The sequence below is a fragment of the Chiloscyllium plagiosum genome, chromosome 6, assembly GCF_004010195.1.
Source record: "Chiloscyllium plagiosum isolate BGI_BamShark_2017 chromosome 6, ASM401019v2, whole genome shotgun sequence".
In the NCBI taxonomy this organism is placed as follows: domain Eukaryota; kingdom Metazoa; phylum Chordata; class Chondrichthyes; order Orectolobiformes; family Hemiscylliidae; genus Chiloscyllium; species Chiloscyllium plagiosum.
In genome coordinates this window covers 107,217,012-107,239,591 of record NC_057715.1, presented here as the reverse complement: position 1 = coordinate 107,239,591, position 22,580 = coordinate 107,217,012, and the positions used below count along the sequence as shown (strand labels likewise).

The 22,580-nt window shown below is 42.0% G+C and overlaps 1 protein-coding gene across 6 annotated transcripts in view; it reads left to right on the top strand.

The window, feature by feature from the left end:
• dhrsx (dehydrogenase/reductase (SDR family) X-linked) overlaps positions 1-22,580 on the top strand; it is a 293,939-nt gene that overhangs the window by 193,278 nt on the left and 78,081 nt on the right. For all 6 annotated transcript variants that reach the window (XM_043692380.1, XM_043692383.1, XM_043692379.1 and 3 more), the window contains one exon: positions 15,774-15,875. In XM_043692380.1, coding sequence (XP_043548315.1) covers positions 15,774-15,875 — 102 coding nt within the window. The remainder of the gene's footprint in view (positions 1-15,773; positions 15,876-22,580) is intronic.

The following is a 22,580-nucleotide window of genomic DNA, read 5'->3' as shown; positions in this document are numbered from 1 at the left end:
TGCTAATGTATTTTGGAGGATATACCATGACACAAGGTTTCAGGTAGTTTTGGAGTACAATTCTGTTACTACTGATAAGCCATATCATGGATGCATATTCTTCAGTTTCTACATCTTTTTGAAATCTATCCTATTTTACATAATGATAGTGCCTCAATTCATGATGGAAACTTTTCTTAATGTAAAGACAGGGCTTGATCTCTATAAGAATTGTACGATGGACACTCACTGATAATAGAATATCAAATGTATCTGAGGTCTGCAGTGTAGTGAGAGTGATTTCAAATTTGTTTTTTCCTCTCTGTTTTGTCAACTTGTGCAGATCCAATTTAGCAGGTATGCCCTTTAGGGCATGACAAGTTCAATCAGTCATGGTGTTGCTGAGCTACTCTTGGGATATTTATTGCATTAATGATTTTTTAAATTGACTCGGGAGGCATGGGCACCACTGGCTGGGCTGGTATTTATTGCCCAGACGTAGTTGAGCTTCAGCGGGTGGTGATGAGCCACCTTTTTGAACCACTGCAGTCCATTGTACTCGTACAATGCCATTAAAGATGGAATTTTACAAATGTGACCAACAGCTCTGAAAAAATGCCAATGTATTTCCAAGTCAGGATGGCGCTACACAAACGTAAACTATTGTCATATTGTACCTTTCACCATAGTCCCACAGGCTGCTCCCTTGTTAGGGAAAGACAACTGATATTGGGTTTAACCTGAGGGTCACTCTCTCCAGGTGAGGAATGAGTTTGAGAACACAGGACCTTCATGGTGACATCAGAAATTGAACACGTGCAGTTGGTATCAGTCTGCATTGCAAACCGGCCATCCAGCCAACTAAGCTAACCATTCCTGATGAAGGGCTTATGCTGAAAATGTCGATTCTCCGACTGCTCAGATGCTGCCTGACCTGCTGTGCTTTTCCAGTACCACACTCCCGACAACTGAGCTAACTAATCCTCACTACAAAATGTGACAAAACATGACTCATTGTCACATTTTGTATGGAGTGTATTCATGTTGAAGGGATGAGGTTCTGCTTCATGACATTGTGCAGACTTTGTCCAAATGGCATTTCCTCACAAGGGACTGTACATCAGCAAAAGTCAACAAGACAAAAAAACTGTTAAACCGAAAAGAAACGTTCGGTGAAAGTGATTCTGAGGGGAATCCCTGAACATAGGCCATGACAAGTCATCACAGCAAGGGCCAAATAACCTGTTTTTATGGACTGAATACTGTGGACAAGCAGATCTTACCTTCTATATAACTAGAAGAAAATTCTTGTAATGTACTTTCTAGTTAGTTCCTTGTTCATTTCAGCTGCGGACTGATGGGACAAGATAAGCCTTAACAGAAACAGGCATTACCAAAATCTGTATTCAACTTATCAATTTTAGCATTGATGAAATTTTCATATATTTAAAGCAACGGGATAAATGTCACCACACATCTATTTTATCCTCATATTGTGCAACTCGACCGCATATTGATTGGTGTATCGTATGGGGAGGTGTGAATTTATTTTCTTTGTAAGTGAGAATGGAAAAATACAGCATTTGTGAAAGGGCATGAAATTTGGAAGGGACTTGGACATACAAGCACAAAGAACACAGAAAATCAGCCTGCTGCTATCACAAGCAATTCAAAAGTCAAATGGCATATTGGCTTTCATTGCTAGGGTTTTGCAGTCAAGGTACTGGAAAATCTTGCAGCATTTTCCAAGGGTTTTGGTGAGACCACACCTTGAATATTGTCTGCCATCTTATTTTCCATATTTAAGGAAGTCTATACTTTGGATATATTGCTTCCTGGGATTAGCCGGTTGCCCTGTGATTAGAGATGCATGAGCTTGGGTCTATGTTCTGTGCAGGCCTAAAGAGTGGAAAGTGATCCTATTGAAATGCACAAGATTCTGAAAGGGCCTGGAAGATACATATTGAGAAGTTGTCTGTCTGTCTGGGGAATTTAAACATGGGGCAGAGTGTCAGGATTAGGGGATGATTATTCAGGACTGAGATTAGGATAAATTTCTCCAGTCAAAGGACTGTAAATCTTTGGATTGTCAACTCCAGGGAATTGTGAATGCTACATCCTTAAGTTTATTTAAGGTTGCAATAGACATATTTTTAATCTCTTTGGAGATCAACGGATATGGGGAGTACGCAGGAAAGTGGATCTGAGGTCAATGATCACACGTAATCATTGCCTTTGACAAGGTGCTGCACAGGAGGATGTTAGTTAGGATAAAGCCCATGGTGTTAAGGGCAAGGAGAGAGGATTGGCTGGCTGGTAGAAGTGGTGCTGGAAAAGCACAGCAGTTCAGACAGCTGCCTGACCTGCTGTGCTTTTCCAGCACCACTCTAATCTAGACTCTGATCTCCAGCATCTGCAGTCCTCACTCTGCACCTGGCTGGTAGAAGGCAGACAGTGAGATTAAAGAAGTCTTCTGGATGGCAGCCGATGACAAGTGGAGTTCCACAAGGGTCACTGTTGGGATCACAAATGTTCATGTTGTACATTAATGACCTGGATGAAGCAACTGAAGGCATTGTTGCTGTCCTTGCAGATGACACAAAAATAGGTGCAGGGACAGGTAGTGTTGAGGAAGTGAGGAGGCTGCAGAAGGAGTTTGACAAGCTAAGAGAGTGGGCAAAGAAGTGGCAGATGGAATACAATGTGGGAAAGTTTGAGGTCATTCACTTTAGTTGGAAGAGTAGAAGTTCAGACTGTTTTCTAAATGGAGAAAGGCTTCAGAAATCTGAAGCACAAAGTCCTAGTTTAGGATTCTCTTACGGCAAGAAAGGCAAATGTAATGTTAGCATTAATTTCAAGGGACCTGGAATACAAGAGCAGAGGTACATTGCTGAGGTTCTACAAGGCTCTGGTAAGGATGTATTTGGGGTATTGTGTGCAAATTTGGCCCTCACTTTTAAAGAAGAATGTGTTGGCATTGGAGGGGGTGCAGAGGAGATTTATAAGAATGATCCCGGGATGCAGGGCTTGTCATACAAAGAGCATTTGAGGACTCTGGGCCTGTATTCAATGGAGTTTAGAAGGATAAGGGGGCAATCTCTTTGAAACTTACTTTGAATCTTGAATATTGAGAGTTCTGGATAGAGTGGACGTGGAAAAGATATTTCCACTGGTAGGGAAGACCAGGACCCAAGGACACAGCCTCAGAGTGAAGGGATGACTCTTTAGAATTGAGATGAGGAGGGAATTCTTCAGGCAGAGGGTGGTGAATCTGTGGAACTCATTGCCCCAGAGGGCTGTGGATTCTAAGTATTGTGACAGAGATAGATAGGTTCTTGATTAGTAAGGGGATCGAAGGTTATGGAGAGAAGGCAAGAGAATGGGATTAAGAAGTGTATCAGTCCTGATCGAATGGTGGAGCAGAACTGAATGGGCCAAATGGCCTAATTACACTCCTATATCTTATGGTCTTGTGATAGCCCCTTGAGCTGTTCTGGACTGTCTGGTCAACTACTGCTTCCATCTTGTAAGTTCTTACAAGAAATGAAACTCCAACTCTCATAAAGATTCTTGTGAATCGTAGAGAATATATATAATAGAACAATAAATAATCATTGTTCCCAAAATGCTGAAATATTAGAAATATCATTAATTCATCTGAGATTGGAATATTACAATCATGCAGTCTATCGAGCAATCTAGAGGAAACAATTCTTTAATCAACCAGGTGGCTAAAAGCATTCAGTTCAGAGTTGTGTGTTTTAGGCATTAAGATACACTTTGTAATAACAGAGTCATTTTCCATCCTATAACTTAAGCTCCAGCCTTAATACTCAACCATGAAAGTCTGCAATTTGACCTATAATTAAGGGATAAAATAAACTAAATTAAGCCAGCAGTAATTTTGGTATCACATTTTTGATCGTTAAATATGTGCAATTAAAGAGAGTTTTATAATTATCCTTTTTAGGAGTAAAACCTTAATCACGATTCTCTCCAGTAGCTCTATGTCTGCTGCTAACCTGGAGAGAAACGAATTTCCATCTTATAGCCAAATTTGTTAATATTTCAGAGGTGTTGTTGGACCTCAGTACTGATAGAAATCAATCAGACATGTAAGTCAGTTAATGCAATGATCCTTTATTCTGGTTACAACTGATTTAACAAACAGAACTTCAGCCAGTCATACAAATCAAGCAAAGGAAAGCATTGGACTCACAACCTGATGTAATTATTACTTGTGAATGGTGAACCTGGCCAGAGTTCTCAAAAAAGGTCAATGTTGTTTGTCAGTCTTGGTTCCACACTGTAGTAAGATAACAGAGGAATTTTGTAATGAAATAATCAGCCATCATGATTAGAATATATACTTGTAAGGACTGTAATAGATATATTGATCAGAGCTCTTTCAATGACCTACTGGGCAAATCCATTGCCTGTGATGTAGCATCAAGTGAGTTGGATTGCAACTCTCCAAGGGGAAAGTGAGGACTGCAGATGCTGGAGACCAGAGTTGAAAAATGTGATGCTGGAAAAACTCAGCAGGCCAGGCAGCACCCGAGGAGCAGGAGAATCGACGTTTCGGGCATAAGCTCTTCCTGAAGAAGGGCTTATGCCCGAAACGTCGATTCTCCTGCTCCTCGGATGCTGCCTGGCCTGCTGAGTTTTTCCAGCATCACATTTTTCAACTCTGCAACTCTCCAAGGCATGTATTCTCAGCCTGTATGTAGTTGGCACATTTCCATCGATAACAGTATGTTGGTCTCAGAGCTAGTAAGGCGCTGAGATATCAACCAGTGTTCCTACCCAGAGTTCACAACTCACCCTGCTCCACTAGCAATTGCACATCTGGAGATAGTAAGTCAGAGCAGAAATTATGGAAAATGTATGACACAGAAGGAAACTGTTGTGTATGTGCTGGCCCTGTCAATGATGACGATATCTGCAGTTAAACTGCTCACTGAGAATAATAATCTGTTTTTTTTTTGTCATGGGAACTGCATCAGATAGAGCAACACCATCATTTTGCAGTTCTCTTCTTTAAAAGAGTAAGGTAGGTTGTGCAGTCAGGGCAGGAGATAGAAGGTGAAAACTCAAGAGAAAGTAGTTGTTTTCTGTCCACATATTGTTATGAGGTTATTTCTATTTTGTTTATTCATTTTGGGTTCCTTCTGAATTGTTTCCTAGACCGTTTCAGGGGGTAGTTAGGACTAAAGTCGATGAATGTGTAGCTGAAGAGCTGGTTCAGGGATTCACATTTTTGGATCATTGAGATCTCTTCTGGGTCAGAAATGATCTGTAAAAGAGGGAAGGGTTGCACCTGAACTGGAGAGGATCAGTATCCTGGCGGGGAGATTTGCAAGAGCTATTTGGGAGTTTATAAACTAATCTGGCAAGGATGTGGGACCCTAAGCATTAGTGAAATAAGAGAGAAAGTTGAGGCTGGTGCAGACATTAAAGAGAGCAAGTCAAATAGACAAGGCAGGCAAGACCATGGCAGGGACCGAGAGAAGACTGACAAATTGAACTATATTCATTTCAATGCAAGAGACCTGAAAGGTAAGGCAGATGAACTCAGGGCATTGATGGGAACATGGCACTGGGATCATAGCTATTACAGAAACATGGCTGAGGGAAGGGCAGGACAGCAGCTCAATGTTCTGGGTACAGATGTTATAGGAAGGATAGAAGAGGAGGCAAGAGAGGAGGGGAAATGCTGTTTATGATTAGGGGAAGTATCACGGCAGTACTTAGAGAGGATATTCTTGAAGGATCGTCCATATGTGTGGAACTGAAAAATAAGAAGGAGGTGATCACTTTGATGGGATCGTACTATAAGCTCCCCCAATAGTCAGTGGGAAATTGAGGAACAAATATGTTTTCAAAGTTTGCAATGAAAACAGATAGATGTAAGGATAATTGAGGTCTCATACTAGCAGATTTTAACTTGTCCCAAACAAAGACTGGGACTGCCATAATGTTAAGGGCTTGGATGGGGAGGAATTTGTTAAGTGTGTTCAGAAAATTTTCTCAATCCATATGTAGATGGACCTAATAACGAAGAGGCAAAACTCGACCTCCTCTTTGGAAATGAGGCAGAGCAAGTGACTGTTCGTGGGGGAGCACTTTGGGACCAGTGACCACAATTCTATTAGTTTTAAAGTAGTTATGGAAAAGATAGACCTGGTACAAAGTTAAAGTTCTAAACTGGGGCAAGGTCAACTTTGATGATATTAGATAGGACCTGTAAAAAGTTAATTGGGGGAGATTGTTTTTAGGCAAAGGGATATCTGGCAAGTGGGAAGCCTTCACGAGTGAGATAATGAGAGTTCAGGGCCAGCATGTTCCTGTTAGTGTGAAGGACATGGCTGGCAAGAGTCGGGGACAATGGATGAATAGGGAGATTGAGGCTCTAGTCAAGAAAAGAAAGGAGGTATATTCCAGGTATACACAGCTGGGAATCCCTTGGGGAGTGTAGGAAAATCAAGAGAGCCAAAAGGGGATACGAGACAGCTTTGGTAGATAGAGTAAAGGAGAATCCAAAGAGATTCTACAAGTATATTAATGGCAAAAGAGTAACTAGGGAAAGAATAGGGCCCTTTAAAGGTCAACAAGGCCGGCTATATGTGGAACCACAGGAGACAGGTGAGATCATAAATGAATATGTGGAGAAAAACATAGAAGCTAGAGAACTCAGGGAAATAAATAGAGATGTCTTGAAAAGAGTCCATATTACGAAGGAGGAGGTTCTAGAGGTCTTAAAACGCATAAAGGTAGCTAAATCCCAGGACCTGATCAAGTGCATCCCAGGACATTGTGAGAAGCTAAGGAAGAGATTGAGAGGTCCCGAGCAGAGATAGTTGTATCATGGACAGTTATGGGTGAGCTGGACGGTGGCCAATGTTGTGCCATTATTTCAGAAAATTTGCAATGAAAAGCCAGAGAACTACAGACCAATGGGCCTAATGTCAGTGCTAGGTACATTCTTGGAGGGGATTCTGATAGACAGGATCTATGTACGTTTGGAAATACAAGGATTGATTGGGGATAGCCGAGATGGCTTTGTGCGTGAGAAATTGTATCTCACAAATTTGAGTTTTTTGAAGACTTGCGGCACAAGTATTTCATGCAAGTCTGGTTGCCCTGCTGTAGGAAGGCTGTTATTAAACTGGAGAGTGTGCAAAACTGGATTTACAAGGACATTGCCAAGACTGGAAGGTTTAAGTTATAAGGAAAGGCTAGATAGTCTGGGATTTTTTTTCCCTTGAGCGTAGGAGGCTGAGGGGTGATTTTACAGAAGCTTTTAAAATCATGAGGGGTGAATAGCCAAGATCTTTTCTCTAAGAAGATAGGTAAAGGCAGAACAGTAAACGTCTGCATGGACTTTAACAAGGCCTTCAGCAAGGTTCCGCATTGTAGGCTGGTTAGTAAGGTTAGATCAAATAGATTCCATGGAGAGCTAGCCAAATGGATACCAAATTGGCTTGACGGTAGGAGACCTAGGGTAGTGGTAGAGGGTGTTGTTGAGACTGGAGGTCTATGACTAGCGATGTGCCACATGGATCGGTGCTGGGACCACTATTGTTCATTATTTATATAACAATTTTGAGGAGAATATTCAAAGCATGGTTAGTAAGTTTGTGGATGACGTCAAAGTTAGTGGTATAGTGGTATAAGAAGGTTATCAAAAAATACAATGGATCTTGATCAGCTGAGCCAGTGGGCCAAGGTATGGCAGATGGAGTTTAATTGAGATAAATGCAAGGTGTTGCATTTTGGTCAGACAAACCAAGGCAGGCCTAGTTAATTAATGGTCGGGCTGTGGGGAGTGTTGTCGAACAGGGAGACCTAGCGGTTCAGGTACATAGTTCCTTGAAAGTGGTGTCACAGGGAGCCAGAGTGGTGAAGAAGGCATTTGGCATGCTTTCCTTCATCGGTCATAGCATTGAGTACAGGGGTTGGGATGTTAGAGCTGTACAAGACATTGGTCAGGCTACATTTGGAGTGCTAGGAGAAAGTGAGGACTGCAGATACTGGAGATCTGAGTCAAGAATGTGATGCTGGAAAAGCACTGCAGGTCAGGCAGCATCTGAGGAGCAGGAGAATCAACGTTTCAGGCAAGAGCCTTTCATCAGGAATGACCCTTGCGGCACAAGTATTTCATGCAAGTCTGGTTGCCTTCCTGCTGTAGGAAGGCTGTTATTAAACTGGAGAGTGTGCAAAACTGGATTTACAAGGACATTGCCAAGACTGGAAGGTTTAAGTTATAAGGAAAGGCTAGATAGTCTGGGATTTTTTTTCCCTTGAGCGTAGGAGGCTGAGGGGTGATTTTACAGAAGCTTTTAAAATCATGAGGGGTGAATAGCCAAGATCTTTTCTCTAAGGTAAGGGCATCCAAAACTAGATGGCATAGGTTTAAAGTGAGAGGGGCCTGAGGGTGGTGCCTTTATGGAACAAGCTGCCAGAGGAAGTGGTAGAGGTGGCTACAATTACAATATTTAAATGTCATTTGCACAGGTACATGGATAGGAGAAGTTTAGAGGGGTATTGGTCAAATGCAGGCAAATGTGACTAGTTCAGATTAGGATATCTGGTCGGCATGGGCAAGTTGGTCCAAAGAATCCATTTCTGTGCCATATGACTCCAAACCCACGTTGGCTATGAGGCTGGAGTCTCACAATAAGAATGCCTGAAGGACACAACTGAACCAGTTGAGTTTTTTTTAATGGCAATCTGACTGACTGTTGTCTGCTTTTTATTCTTTAAATAAGTTTATATATATTGGCTGTGGTCGTGAAGTGTCAGTCATCTCAGCTCCAGGACATCTCTGCACGAATCCCTCAGGGTAGTGTCCTAGGCCCAGCAATTTTCAGCTGCTTCATCAATGGCCATCCCTCTGTCATAAGGTCAGAACTGAGGATGTTTGCCAATGATTGCATAGTGTTCAGCAGAAGCAGTCCGTGCTCAGATGCAACAAGATCTGGACAATATCCAGGCTTGGGCCGACAAGTGGCAAATAACATTTGTGCCACACAAATGCCAGACCATCACCAACAAGAGATACTCTAACTACCGCCGCTTGACATTCAACGGTATTACCAGCCCTGAATCCCCCAATGCCAACATCCTTGGGGATACCATTGACCAGAAACTCAACTGGACTCAGTACATAAACACAGTGGCTACAAGAACAGGTCAGGGGCTGGGAATACTGCAGCAAGTAATTCACCTCCTGACACCCCAAAGTCTATCCACCATCTACAAGGCACAAGTGAGGAGTGTGATGGAATACTCCCAACTTGCCTGGATTGGTGCTGTTCCAACGACACCCAAGAAGCTTGATACCATCCAGGACAAAGCAACCCGCTTGATTGGCACCACATCCACAAACATTCAATCCACCACCACCGGCGCACAGTAGCAGCAGTGTGTCCTATTTACAAGATACACTGCAGAAATTTACCGAAGATCCTTAGACAGCACCTTCCATGAAAAATCCACAACCACTTCCACCTAGAACGACAAGGACAGCAGATACTTGGAAACACCACCACCTGCAAGGTCCCCTACAAGCCACTCCCACCCTGACTTGGAGATATACCGCCATTCCTTCACAGTCGTTGGGTCAAACTCCTGGAATTCCCTCACTACTAGCATTGCAGGTCAACCCACAGCAAGTGGACTGCAGCGATTCAAGAAGGCAGCTCACCACCAACTTCTCAAGGGGAAATAGGGTTGGGCTATCAATGCTGGCCAGCCAGCGATGTCCAAGTCCCACAAATTGCTTGTCAAAGATAGTATTACAGTGGTGGAAAGGACGATGGATGAGGACTTGCCATCTGAGGTAGTTTGGGCTGAGGTAGGAATAGGGAAAGGTGAGGTCACCCTGTTAGGAGTCTTTTACTAGGCAGAGTTTTAATTAGTAATGGATTGAAGGGATATACAGAGTGGGCAGGAAAGTGGAGTTGAGGCCAAGATGAGCTCAACCATGACTGTATTAAATGGTGAACAGGCTCGAGGGGCTGAATTACCTACTCTTGCTGTTAGTTCTTATTTTCTAGTAAGCATTTTTATATTTAATAGAAAGACATCACTAAAGATATTGCTATCAATTTATAGAGGGTGTTAAGATGAGGGAGTCCTGAGCAAGTCTTGTAGCAATGCTACTTAAATTGCCAATGTATTATCTAATGTTGAGCAAAAGTAAGCAAGAAATCATTGCACGTTTTTCTGAGACATCGATGAATATACAATCAATGCATCAAGCTGCTAAAAAATCTGTACCAAGACAATGGGAGCTTTATATGTAGACCTGGATTCAGGAATCATCTAAAGAGGGCTTGGCAGAGTAACATCATTGGAATATTAATCCAGAGACCCAAGTAATGTCCTGGGGACGAGGTTTGAATCCCATCACTGCATGTGGTGGAATTTGAATTTAATTTTTAAAAATCTGCAATTAAGAATCTAATGACGTAATTGGAGCTGCATTGCATGCGGGCAAAGGGAGAGTATTCCGTTACACATTTGACTTTTGCCTTGAAGCTAGTGGACAGGTTTTGGGATTCAGGAGGTGAATTATCTGCCTCTGATCTGCTTTTGTAATGATAGTTTGAGACTGTTAGAAAGTTGTCGACTCTTATTGACCGGTCTTAACAAGTTAGACATTACCAAGGTAATTATGTATTCTTATACACAATCTTCTCTATACAGGACAACCTTAGATATCCAAACGTCAGTTATCTGAATTTCTGATTTGCCGAACAAGTTCTCAAGATCCCAGTATGGCTTCCCTTATTCATTTCAGTTCAGTTATCTGAACAATCAGTTAACTGAACAATCAGTTATCTGAACTATCAGTTAACTGAACAAAATACTACCCGTTCGTCTCATTCGGATAATTGAAGTTGTTCTGTAGTTAATTGTCCCAAAGGGCACCTGCCCGTCCCCCTACCCTTCCCCATAATCTTGCCTCCGAAGGATATTGGTTGCTTCCCCAAAGGATCTTTCTCTCCAGGATTCAATGAGCCCAAGCTTCAAATCGACAAGGGAACCTCAGCTGCCAAAGGATAGCCTGGCTATCCAAAAGCAATGCACTGAGAATGGACCTGCCCTTACCTGGTAAAATCAGTCCAGTCCGGGTTCCAGACTCCAGGGACTCCAATGGCACATTTCTGTGAAGGTGGTTAGTAATTTAAAGGACCAGCTGCATGTGGAAGCTGTGCACACACGAACCATGGACCAGCCCCTGTGAAAATGAGAGAGGGCATGCTCATGGAGGGGACTTGTGAGTCTCTGACAAATTCCAGCGTTGTTGCCAATGATAATGATGCTCGAGGCTAGAGTTATCACAACCACAGAAGAAGCTCATTCAGCACATCATGTCCATTTTCTGTTTTTATCACAGGGTTCTAATATGTTTTTTGCTGTCATTTATACAAAGATAACCAGGCTTACATTCACCATTTAAGGAACCTGATGACCATTATGTTTTGTACAGCGTTGTAATACATTGTCTTCTATCTAGCTCATAGTCAGAGAACTAAAATACTTGAGATCCTGACAAAAGTTTGCCTCAGTCATTAACAGGGACCCAGTAAATGTGATGTATCTAGATTTCCAAAAGGCATTCGACAAGGTGCTGCACAAAAGGCTGCTGCATAAGATAAAGATGTGGGCAATGTATTAGCATGGATAGAGGATTGGTTAACTAACAGGAGTTAGTTCATGGAGTGCCGTCACTAGCGGTGTTCCGCAAGGATCTGTTTTGGGACCATTGCTGTTTGTCATTTTTATAAATGACCTGGAAGAGGGGTTAGAAGGTTGGGTGAGCAAGTTTGCGGATGATACGAAAGTCGGAGGAGTTGTTGACAGTGAGGAAGGATGTGGCAGGTTACAGCAGGATATAGAGAAGCTGCAGAGCTGGGCAGAAAGGTGGCAAATGGAATTCAATGTAGCTAAGTGTGAGGTGATTCACTTTGGGAAGAATAACAAAAAGATGGGGTACTGGGCTAATGGTCGGATACTTGGTATTGTGGATGAGCAGAGGGATCTTGGTGTCCATGTACACAGATCTCTGAAAGTTGCCACCCAGGTAAATCGTGCGGTGAGGAAGGCATATGGCGTACTGGCTTTTATTGGTAGAGGAATTGAGTTCCGGAGTCCTGAGGTCATGATGCAGTTGTATAAGACTCTGGTGCGGCCGCATCTGGAATATTGTGTGCAGTTTTGGTCGCCATACTATAGGAAGGATGTGGAGGCACTGGAACGGGTGCAGAGGAGGTTTACCAGGATGTTGCCTGGTATGGAAGGAAGATCGTATGAGGAAAGACTGAGACACTTGGGGCTGTTTTCATTAGAGAAAAGAAGGTTTGGGGTGACTTGATTGAGGTGTACAAGATGATTAGGGGGTTAGATAGTGTTGACAGTGTGAACCTTTTCCTGCGTATGGAGTCGGGTATTACAAGGGGGCATAGCTTTAAATTAAGGGGGGGTAGATATAGGACTGAAGTTAGGGGTAGGTTCTTCACTCAGCGAGTCGTAAGTTCATGGAATGCCCTGCCAGTAGCAGTGGTGGACTCTCCCTCTTTATGGGCATTTAAGCGGGCATTGGATAGGTATATGGAGGATAGTGGGTTAGTATAGGTTAGGTGGGCTTGGATCGGCGCAACATCGAGGGCCAAAGGGCCTGTACTGCGCTGCATTGTTCTATGTTCTATGTTCTATGTTTTAAATGATTAAAATAAATTCTTAAAGGGTTCATTGCCTAGATTACAAATGTAATAACATAGCCATACTTGGCACAGCCTCCACACAAACAATATACTGCTGGTTCTGAAAATATGAAATAAAAACAGAAAAGACTTAGCAGTCAGGCAGTCACCATGGAGAAAGAAGCAGAGTTACTGTTTCAGACTGGTGACTTCCCATCAGAACTGAAAAAAATGCTTGGGGTGTAATAGGTTTTAACTGATCAAAGAGAAAGAGAAGGGAAACTGAAAGCAATGAAGATTAACAAAGTGAAATAAAGAGCCAAATGAAATGCTATTGGAATGAGGAGCAGAACCTTTACATGTTCTTGAATGAGAAATGGCAGTGAATGAAATGTCATTGCAAGCGAAATGCTATCGGTGTTACAAATCTGCACTACAGTAGGAAAAAGTAGAAAAATCCAGGTAAGGCTATATCTATGAAGAGTGAAACTGAGTTAACATTATTTGCAAAAACTTCCGATCCCAAATTCTGACCTTTAAATGCCAAAGAGAAGTCACTGGATGAAAAACGTAGAAATCTTTCAAAAATACAATGACAAGTCCAAATCCTCTTTCTAAAAATATAACTTTGAGTTAAAATCTTACAGCTGGCATTTTTCACCACATTTCAAAATGTGAAAAATTTAAGAAAAGATGAAGAGAAAAAAATGCTGGCATTGGATATTTCTGTTTTACAAATACCCAACAATCATCGACTGCAAATTAAACAGGCCAGATTAATTACAGCTTTGCTTCAGCCTTTGAATAATCTGTGTGGTTACTTGGCATTGTGCTCTTGTCAGTGCAAAGCAGCTTATCATCTGATTAATTCTGAACAAAGCCACCAGAGATTTCTTTTTTTTTAAATAAATTCTTTAGCATTTTTTATTTCTTTGCACAGCCTTTTTCTATTGCATGTTAGATGTTGCTAATAATACAAGGAAGCCAAATTAACTCCTGCCTTCAACTATGGGGCATTTTGTGGCTCAGTCTGTGAACACAATATACTGATTTTTTTTAGTGGTATAGATAATATTTACGCTCTGCTCTGCACAGCCAAAGAAAATAAATGCAGTATCTCAGGCTATTGTCAAATATTGTATTTGCATTTGGGTGGTGTTAAATTCAGCACCATTTACTAGCTCCATAACTCACTGTTTAAAGTGACATGGAATTTGAGCCTTAAATGCTCATCTGTAGTTGCCTATGTGCCATCATGAAAGAGTATGGAAGTGTACATGTATACTTCTTCATGATATACGGCACATGTATACTTCTTCATAGTATACTGCACATGTATACCATGAGGAAGTATACATGTGCAGTATATCATGAGGAAGTATACTTGTACACTTCCATACTCTTTGCAGATGACACAAAGGTTGGAGGTGTCATTGACAGTATAGAGGGCTGTTGTAGGCTGCAGCGGGACATTGACAGGATGCAGAGATGGGCTGAGAGGTGGCAGATGGAGTTCAACCTGGATAAATGCGAGGTGATGCATTTTGGAAGGTCGAATTTGAAAGCTGAGTACAGGATTAAGGATAGGATTCTTGGTAGTGTGGAGGAACAGAAGGATCTTGGGGTGCAGGTACATAGATCCCTTAAACTGGCCACGCAAGTGGACAGGGTTGTTAAGAAAGCATATGGTGTTTTGGCTTTCTTAACAGGGGTATTGAGTTTAAGAGTCGTGAGATCTTGTTGCAGCTCTATAAAACTTTGGTTAGACCGCACTTGGAATACTGCGTCCAGTTCTGGTCGCCCTATTATAAGAAAGATGTGGATGCTTTGGAGAGGGTTCAGAGGAGGTTTACCAAGATGCTGCCTGGACTGGAGGGCTTATCTTATGAAGAGAGGTTGACTGAGCTTGGACTTTTTTCATTGGAGAAAAGGAGGAGGAGAGGGGACCTAATTGAGGTATACAAGGTAATGAGAGGCATAGATAGAGTCGATAGCCAGAGACTATTTCCCAGGGCAGAAATGGCTAACACGAGGGGTCATAGTTTTAAGCTGGTTGGAGGAAAGTATAGAGGGGATGTCAGAGGCGGGTTCTTTACACAGAGAGTTGTGAGAGCATGGAATGCGTTGCCAGCAGCAGTTGTGGAGGCAGGGTCATTGGGGACATTTAAGAGACTCCTCGACATACATATGGTCACAGAAATTTGAGGGTGCATACATGAGGATCAGTGATCGGCACAACATCGTGGGCTGAAAGGCCTGTTCTGTGCTGTACTGTTCTATGTTCTATATTTCCTCATGGGATTGGCCAGTTGGTAACGCTCTCACCTGTGAGAGGGTTGTGAGTTCAAATCTCATTCTAGGACGGGAGCATATATTAAGACTGACATTCCAGTATCGTTACTGAGGGAGTGTTGAAGATGCTACCTTTGGATTATTCATTCATGCAAGGCCTCATTTGCCCTCTTGGACTGAACATAATAGATCTGTGCCACTATTTCAAAGCCCTGGCTAACCTTTCATCAGTCAGCACTACAAAGCCTGCTGAGATTTCATCTTATTTAATTTAATATCAATATTAATTTAATAGGTAATATGGTGTGCTTCTCCAACATGAGAGAAGCTTGCATCTTACAAGTTTTGACTATCATGATACTGCTCATTGAGAAATGATAAAAAGTGCAAAGTCTAGCCCCAGATCTATCCTAAACAGAAACTGCTGGTTATTATCCCAATTGTCTTAGTGGGTGGGAGTGGTTTCTTTTATATATTGGATATTGATCAAAATGCTTTCCCTATAACCTAAACAAAAGAAAATCAGTATTTAGCAATAGAAGAAAAAATGCTGGAAATTACAGTGGGTCAAACAGCATCATGGAGAGAGAGCAAACTAATGTTTTGAGTCTAGATGACTCTTCATCAGAGTTGTAGGTTTGATGACCTTGACATGTTCAGTCTTTGGGACTGTTGATAACACTTACATATCAAATATGTCTGCTTGTGAAAAGTTTCTTCTATCCATGGATAGAATTTGTAATTAGCAACAATTTAATAATGGATTTTTTTTCCCCTTTCTTCCTCCAGTGGAGTTTATGTTCCTAGAGCTTGCTTCAATGCACTCCATTCGGCAGTTTGTCCAAAACTTCAAAGCAAAGAACCTCTTACTCCATGTTTTGGTAAATAATGGTGAGTTTTAATTATTTTTGCTCACATTACAGATTCATAATTCATAGTCTTGGGGTTACCGGTAAAGAATCTGCATGTATGTATGTAGAACTATTATTTTAAACTTTGAAAAAGTCTAGATCATGCACTTGTTATAATGTGGGTACTGCAGCAGTGACCTAGCTGTTTACTGCAATGAAACCTCACTACTCAATGTGAGCCATTTTAAAATCATGCATTTTTAATATTTAGACTATTTGCAACTTCACACAAAGATGGAATAACTGATTTGGTTTTTGCTTTTAATATTTCAGAAACCATACACATTGCTGAAATATCAGAACACAGATAGAGCTATAATTTTAGTCATATGTTTAACATCAAAAAAGACAATTTTGCATCAAAATTGAAAATATCTACTTTCCTTCTGTCACTCTGTATTCCCCATTACCACTTTTTCCCTTTTTTTTCTAACCTCATTCTATCTGAATTTTATCGATTCTTACTGGTTCTATCCATGTATCCACTGCAATTAGTGTCCTGTCTTTGTGAAGGACATACTGAATTAATTTCCATAAGACCATAAGACAATAAAACATAGGAGTGGAAGTAGGCCATTCGGCCCATCGAGTCCACTCCGCCATTCAATCATGGCTGATGGGCATTTCAACTCCACTTACCCACATTCTCCTCGTAGCATTCCTTTCATTTCTCCTTGATCTCACTACCCATTTTGGAAATAAGGCAGTGGAAATCAGCACAACGGTCATTTCTTTTAACACAAATAGTACAGAAAAACCACAAATCCCCTGTCATCCAAAAGGAGCCGGGAAGTAAACTAAAAAATTATTCTGTCAAAAATATTATAAGTACTTTGTATCTTTGTTTGTTGACATGAAAACATGCTTGCTGAATATTCAAATTGTGTTACACTGTAGGTGGTGAGGAACATTTGAAGGTACAAGAATCTTTTCCATGTGGTACAGAACTGTGAAACGTTTTACAGTCTGCTGAGTTTCTCATTGATATGGCAGAGTTGGGGAAAAGACATCAGATGTAAATTGTTGATTGAAATTGGGGAAAGGGAGAATGGGGCTTGCTAACTGAAGTGCTACAGCACAGAAATATTAGATGCAGATTTGCAGATTTGATTGCATTGCCAGCTAGTTGTTGTCATAGTTGTGGGTATGTTCGCTGAGCTGGGAAGTTGATTTGTCGACGTTTTTGTCCCCTGTCTCAGTGACATCTTCAGTGCTTTAGAGCCTCCTGTGAAGCGCTGCTGTACTGTGTCTTCTGGAATTTATTTGGTTTTGTTCCAGTTACTTCCGGTTGCCAGTTCCAGTAGTTTGTTGTAATGTTTGATATGTTGGGTCTAGGTCTATGTCTCTGTTGATGGAGTCCGTGGATGAGTGTCATGCTTCTAGAAATTCTCTGGCTGTCCTCTATTTAGCTTAACCTATTGTTGTTGTGTTGTCCTAGTTAAATTTCCTTGTAATTTGTGTGTATGGTTACCATGGACAGCTGGTCGTGGTGTTTAGTGGCTAGTTGGTATTGGTGGATGTGGATTGCTAGTTGTCTGCCTGTTTGTCCTGTGTAATGTTTCATGCACTTTCTGCATGGAATTTTGTAAGTCATGTTAGTCTTGCGCATACTGGGTCTTTTGGTTTGGTAAGTTGTTGTCTGAGCCTGGCTGCCGGTTTATGGACTGTCATGAATTTGATGTCTGGCTGTTAGTTCCGAGACATTTTTTATATCAGGTAGTGTGGTTAGTGTGTTGGGTTGTGGCATCCCCTTGTCGCATTGTTTGCCTGCTAGGCATCTGTGGATGAAGTTGCTGGGAAGAATCTAGCTGTTGTGCCAGCTTTGGCTCAGTTGTAGCATTCTCCCCTCCTTAAGTCAGTTAACTTTAGGTTCAAGTTCCTTCCAGAGACTTGGACATATAATCTAGCAGGTAATTCAGTGCAGGAGTAATGGAGTGCTGCAATGTTAGAAGTGCCATCTTTCAGATGGGATGTCCCTGACCTCACCAAAGATTCAGTACTGGGGCGACTGCCTTTCTTGATACAGATCAATGTCTTTGGTAAGGTTGTTTCACCTTCTGGGCAAGTCCACAGGTCTTTCAGTGTGCACCAGAGGGCATAGTCTCATAGAACCCATAGAATCCCTACAATGTGGAAAGACACCATTTAGCTCATTGAGCTCACACTCGACTCTCCAAAGAGAATCCCCCCCTGCCCCCTCCCATTCTATTCCTGTAACCCTGCATTTCCCGTGGCTAATCCATCTACTCTACACATCCCTGATTGCTATAGACAATTTAGCACAGCCAATCCACCTAACCTGCACATCATTGGACTGTGGGAGGAAACTTGGAGGAAACCTACACAGACATAGGGAGAATGTGCAAACTCCATGTAGACAGTCTCCCAAGGCTGGAATCGAAATTGGGTTTCTGGCGCTGTGAAGCAACAGTACTAACTACTAATCTCAGAGTAAGGGGTTTCCCAGTTCGTATGAGATTAAGAGGAATTCATTCTCTCTGAAGGTATTAAATCTTTGGAATTCTTTACTACAAAGGGCTGTAGAGTCTGAGTGGTTAATTATATTTAAAGCCGTGATAGATTTTAATCAGTATGGGAATCAAAAGGTGAAAAGGCAGGATAGTGGAGCTGAGGATTATTGGATCAGCCATGATCTCATTGAATGGCAGAGCAGACTAGATGGGCTGATTGGTCTACTTATACTCCTATGTCTTATGGTCATACGGTAAAAGATCCAATACCTTTATTCAAAAAAGAGTAAGGGTGATATAGGCCACTATTTAGCTCTCAATGAACAGCAATGAAATTGATGATCCAGTCATCATGTCATTGCTGTTTGTGGAACCTTGCTGTGTGTTTCCCAGATTGTGACAATAACTATCCATCAAAACAAGGCTGACTGGAAAAAGGAGGAGAAAGTGAGGACTGCAGATGCTGGAGATCAGAGCTGAAAAATGTGTTGCTGGAAAAGCGCAGCAGGTCAGGCAGCATCCAAGGAGCAGGAGAATCGACGTTTCGGGCATGAGCCCTTCTTCAGGAAGGACTGGAAAAAGGATTTGAACATCCTGAGGTCATGAAATAGTCCAAATCATCGCAAATTCTTTCTGTTTCTATTGATCCTAGTGTAAACCAAGTATTAAAGCTATGGCTTACTTTTCTGTATGGCTGAATCCACACTGGCCAGATTTCCTTCAAATTTAATGTAAAGATCAAGCTAAGAATTAGAACAAATTCCAAAATGAAAAATAAATATGTTGGGATCAGGGAGAGTCATGTAGATTGAAACAGCAATTTATGTTTTTTTTCTCTGTTTTGTGTGTTTTAGTTTAATGTTGAACACAGAGGTGATGTAATCTGAGATTATTCCTGATATAAAGATGTTTGGAAGAAAGAACATCCGAAAGGAAGACATTGAGTGAATTAACAGAGAGATGAGCTAGCAGAGCTGGAGGGATAAAACAGAAATAAAATATGTGGAAAAATGCAAATATTATAAAAGGGAAGGTCAAAGCACAAGCAGATAAAAGATTTAAAAAATAAACTAAGCAGTTTGAGGGAGGAAGGGATATTTGCAGAATGTATTGTAAAAAGGACAACGTTAATGTTATCTTTTTCAGTGTTTGCGTTTGTTATGCTCTGTTTGAAAGGTAGGTGAAAGAAGATTTACCAAAGTTCGAAAGGGAATTGTACATTTAAACATTGAAAATAGGAGCTGGATTAGGTCATTCGATCCATCAAGCCTGCTTCAGCATTTAAAGAGACCAGGCTGATCATTGATGTATTTGCCATTTATCCCCCTATCCCCATGTCCCTCAATGTCATTAGTGTTCAGAAATCCATTGGCTTAGGAACAAAAGTAGGCCACTTAGCCCATTGAGTCTGTTTTACCATTCAATGAGATCGTGGCTGATCTATTCATCCTAAACTTCACTTTCCTGCCTTTTCACGTAATAACCCTTAATTCACAGCCTTAGAGTAAAGGGAAGAACTTTTACAACAAATTCCTCCTCCTCTATGTCTTAAATGTGCAGCCCCTTAATGTGAGATACGTCAGGTACTTCCATTGTACTTCTATGTTGCGAGTCTATCTAGTGTAGATTATGGATCTGTATGTCTGGAAAAGAAAAGGTTAAGGCTGTAGGGACATTGCAGGGTGGAGGATAAATTGAATAGCTCTGTGAAAAGGATGCAATGTGTTGTGAAACCTGAAAGCATTAAGGAGAGGGCTTTAGGTGTTCCAAAGTATTAGTGACTAGGCCAAACAATAGAAGGACAAAGTTAAGATGATGAAGGAATGAGAACAGCCCTGTAAGTCAAGGACACCACCTTGATTTTGATTCACTACTATATGGGTAAAAGTAAGATAAAGTTGCCATCATCCCAGAGGACAATAAGGTAAAAACAATGACTGCAGATGCTGGAAACCAGATTCTGGATCAGTGGTGCTGGAAGAGCACAGCAGTTCAGGCAGCATCCAAGGAGCTTCGAAATCGACATTTCGGGCAAAAGCCCTTCATCAGGAATAAAGGCAGTGAGCCTGAAGCGTGGAGAGATAAGCTAGAGGAGGGTGGGGGTGGGGCGAAAGTAACATAGCGTACAATGGGTGAGTGGGGGAGGGGATGAAGGTCATAGGTCAGGGAGGAGAGGCTGGAGTGGATAGGTGGAAAAGGAGCTAGGCAGGTAGGACAAGTCCGGACAAGTCATGGGGACAGTGCTCAGCTGGAAGTTTGGAACTAGGGTGAGGTGGAGGAAGGGGAAATGAGGAAACTGTTGAAGTCCACATTGATGCCCTGGGATTGAAGTGTTCCGAGGCAGAAGATGAGGCGTTCTTCCTCCAGGCGTCTGGTGGTGAGGGAGCGGCGAAGGAGGCCCAGGACCTCCATGTCCTCCACAATAAGTCTGCTCTCTGATTTTGAGAGTGACGATTGGTAGCGTTTTAACCTGAAGGTCACCATGCCTCAGCCAAAGGGCAAGTTGAGAAAGTGGCACCCTCTTCATAACTTTAGCTGGCACCAGAATTGAATTTGTGCTTTGACCTCATTTTGCAGAGAAATTGAAAATCACCTCTGAGTTCCCAATCCCAGGACACTTAATTGCTGCTTAAAATGATCAGATTGTGAACGGTCTTCACATGTATCCATCCACTGAGTTGCAGTTAAGAGCTGTTTTGTCAAAGTTTATGGTTGGTGGAATAGCCAGAAAAGAAATTGATATTTCAGTCATGTCATGGGATCACTTTCAAAGCCAATAATCGTAAAGTCTCTTGCGTTCATTGCTATCCAGAACTCAAAGCAATCTGTCAGTCCCTTAAGATTCCTTGCTCATTGACCTGTCATCTTGCAAGATGTATTCTTTCACAAACTTCCTTTTTACATCCAGATCGATTCTCGAAGGTTGAAGGTAAGATTAATAGCAACCATTATTGTCATATGTCAGATATATGCAGTGTGAAGAAATTAGGCTGACAAGCATGAAGCATTTTGGTCATACAGAGATTGGGAGAACGTGCAACTCCACGTAGTCACCCAGTGCTGGAATTAAACCCGTGTCCCTGGCGTTTCCTGATGAAGGGCTTTTGCCCGAAATGTCGATTTCGAAGCTCCTTTGATGCTGCCTGAACTGCTGTGCTCTTCCAGCACCACTAATCCAGAATTATAAGTCCACAGTGCTAGCCATTGAACCACTGTGTACCCATCATTTCTTATCAAATCCATTACCGAATGAAACAAACCCAAGAAGCTCTGACTGTTAGTGCTCACCAGGTTCAGAATGTGTAGTGATGTTTAATTTTGGGCTATTGCTAATATCAAGTAACCCATAATGAAATCTAAGACAGATTTCCATTTAACTAAATGGGAGCAACTCACATCAGCTTTTTACGCTTTTCATAAGCAGCATGGTGAGATTCTTGCTAGGCACCAGTGATTTGAAAATTGATGAGGATTGACACTTGTTTAAACCTCTTTGTTAACGACCCAATTCACTTGCTAAAAATTCCCACCTTACCAAGCTTGCTAAATAAGCTCGACTTTGGGAAAAACCAGGAGGGAGCCCAGATCAAGGACCTGTTAGATTCAGCTCACCGCTTGCTCTGAATGATGTCCATATTGTAAATTGGGCACCAGTATCTCAAGGCACAATCCATGGGCATAGGCCACACACACTCCTATGGACATTAGCATTCAACATGTACCAGCCTCTAAGAACCCTGATGGCATATTGCCAGTCTACTTCAGTGTTGTGTCTCAGGCTGCACTGGCAGCTGTAATCATAATTCTGATGTGGTGACACGCACCTACTTCATGGACTGGACATGGCTGCATCTCCGAGCTCTTTGATTGCTCTCATTGCACTCAGTCATTTAGGTACTCATAGAATCACTGGCGGCGCAGTGGCTCAGTGGTCATCACTGTTGCCTCAGAGCACCAGGGACATGAGTTTGACATGACCCTCAGGTGACTCTGTGGAGCTTGCACATTCTCCCTGTGTCTGCCTGAGTTTCTTTCAGACATGCTGGTTTTCTCCCACAGGTGTGCAGGTTAGATGGATTGACCATGGTAAAATTGTCCATCGTGTCCAGGGATGTGTAGGTTAGGTGGTGGGTTAGCCATGGGAAATGTGGGGTCATGGGGATAAAGTGGGGGCCGTGCCTGGGTGGGATGCTCTTCGGAGAGTTGGTGCAGAC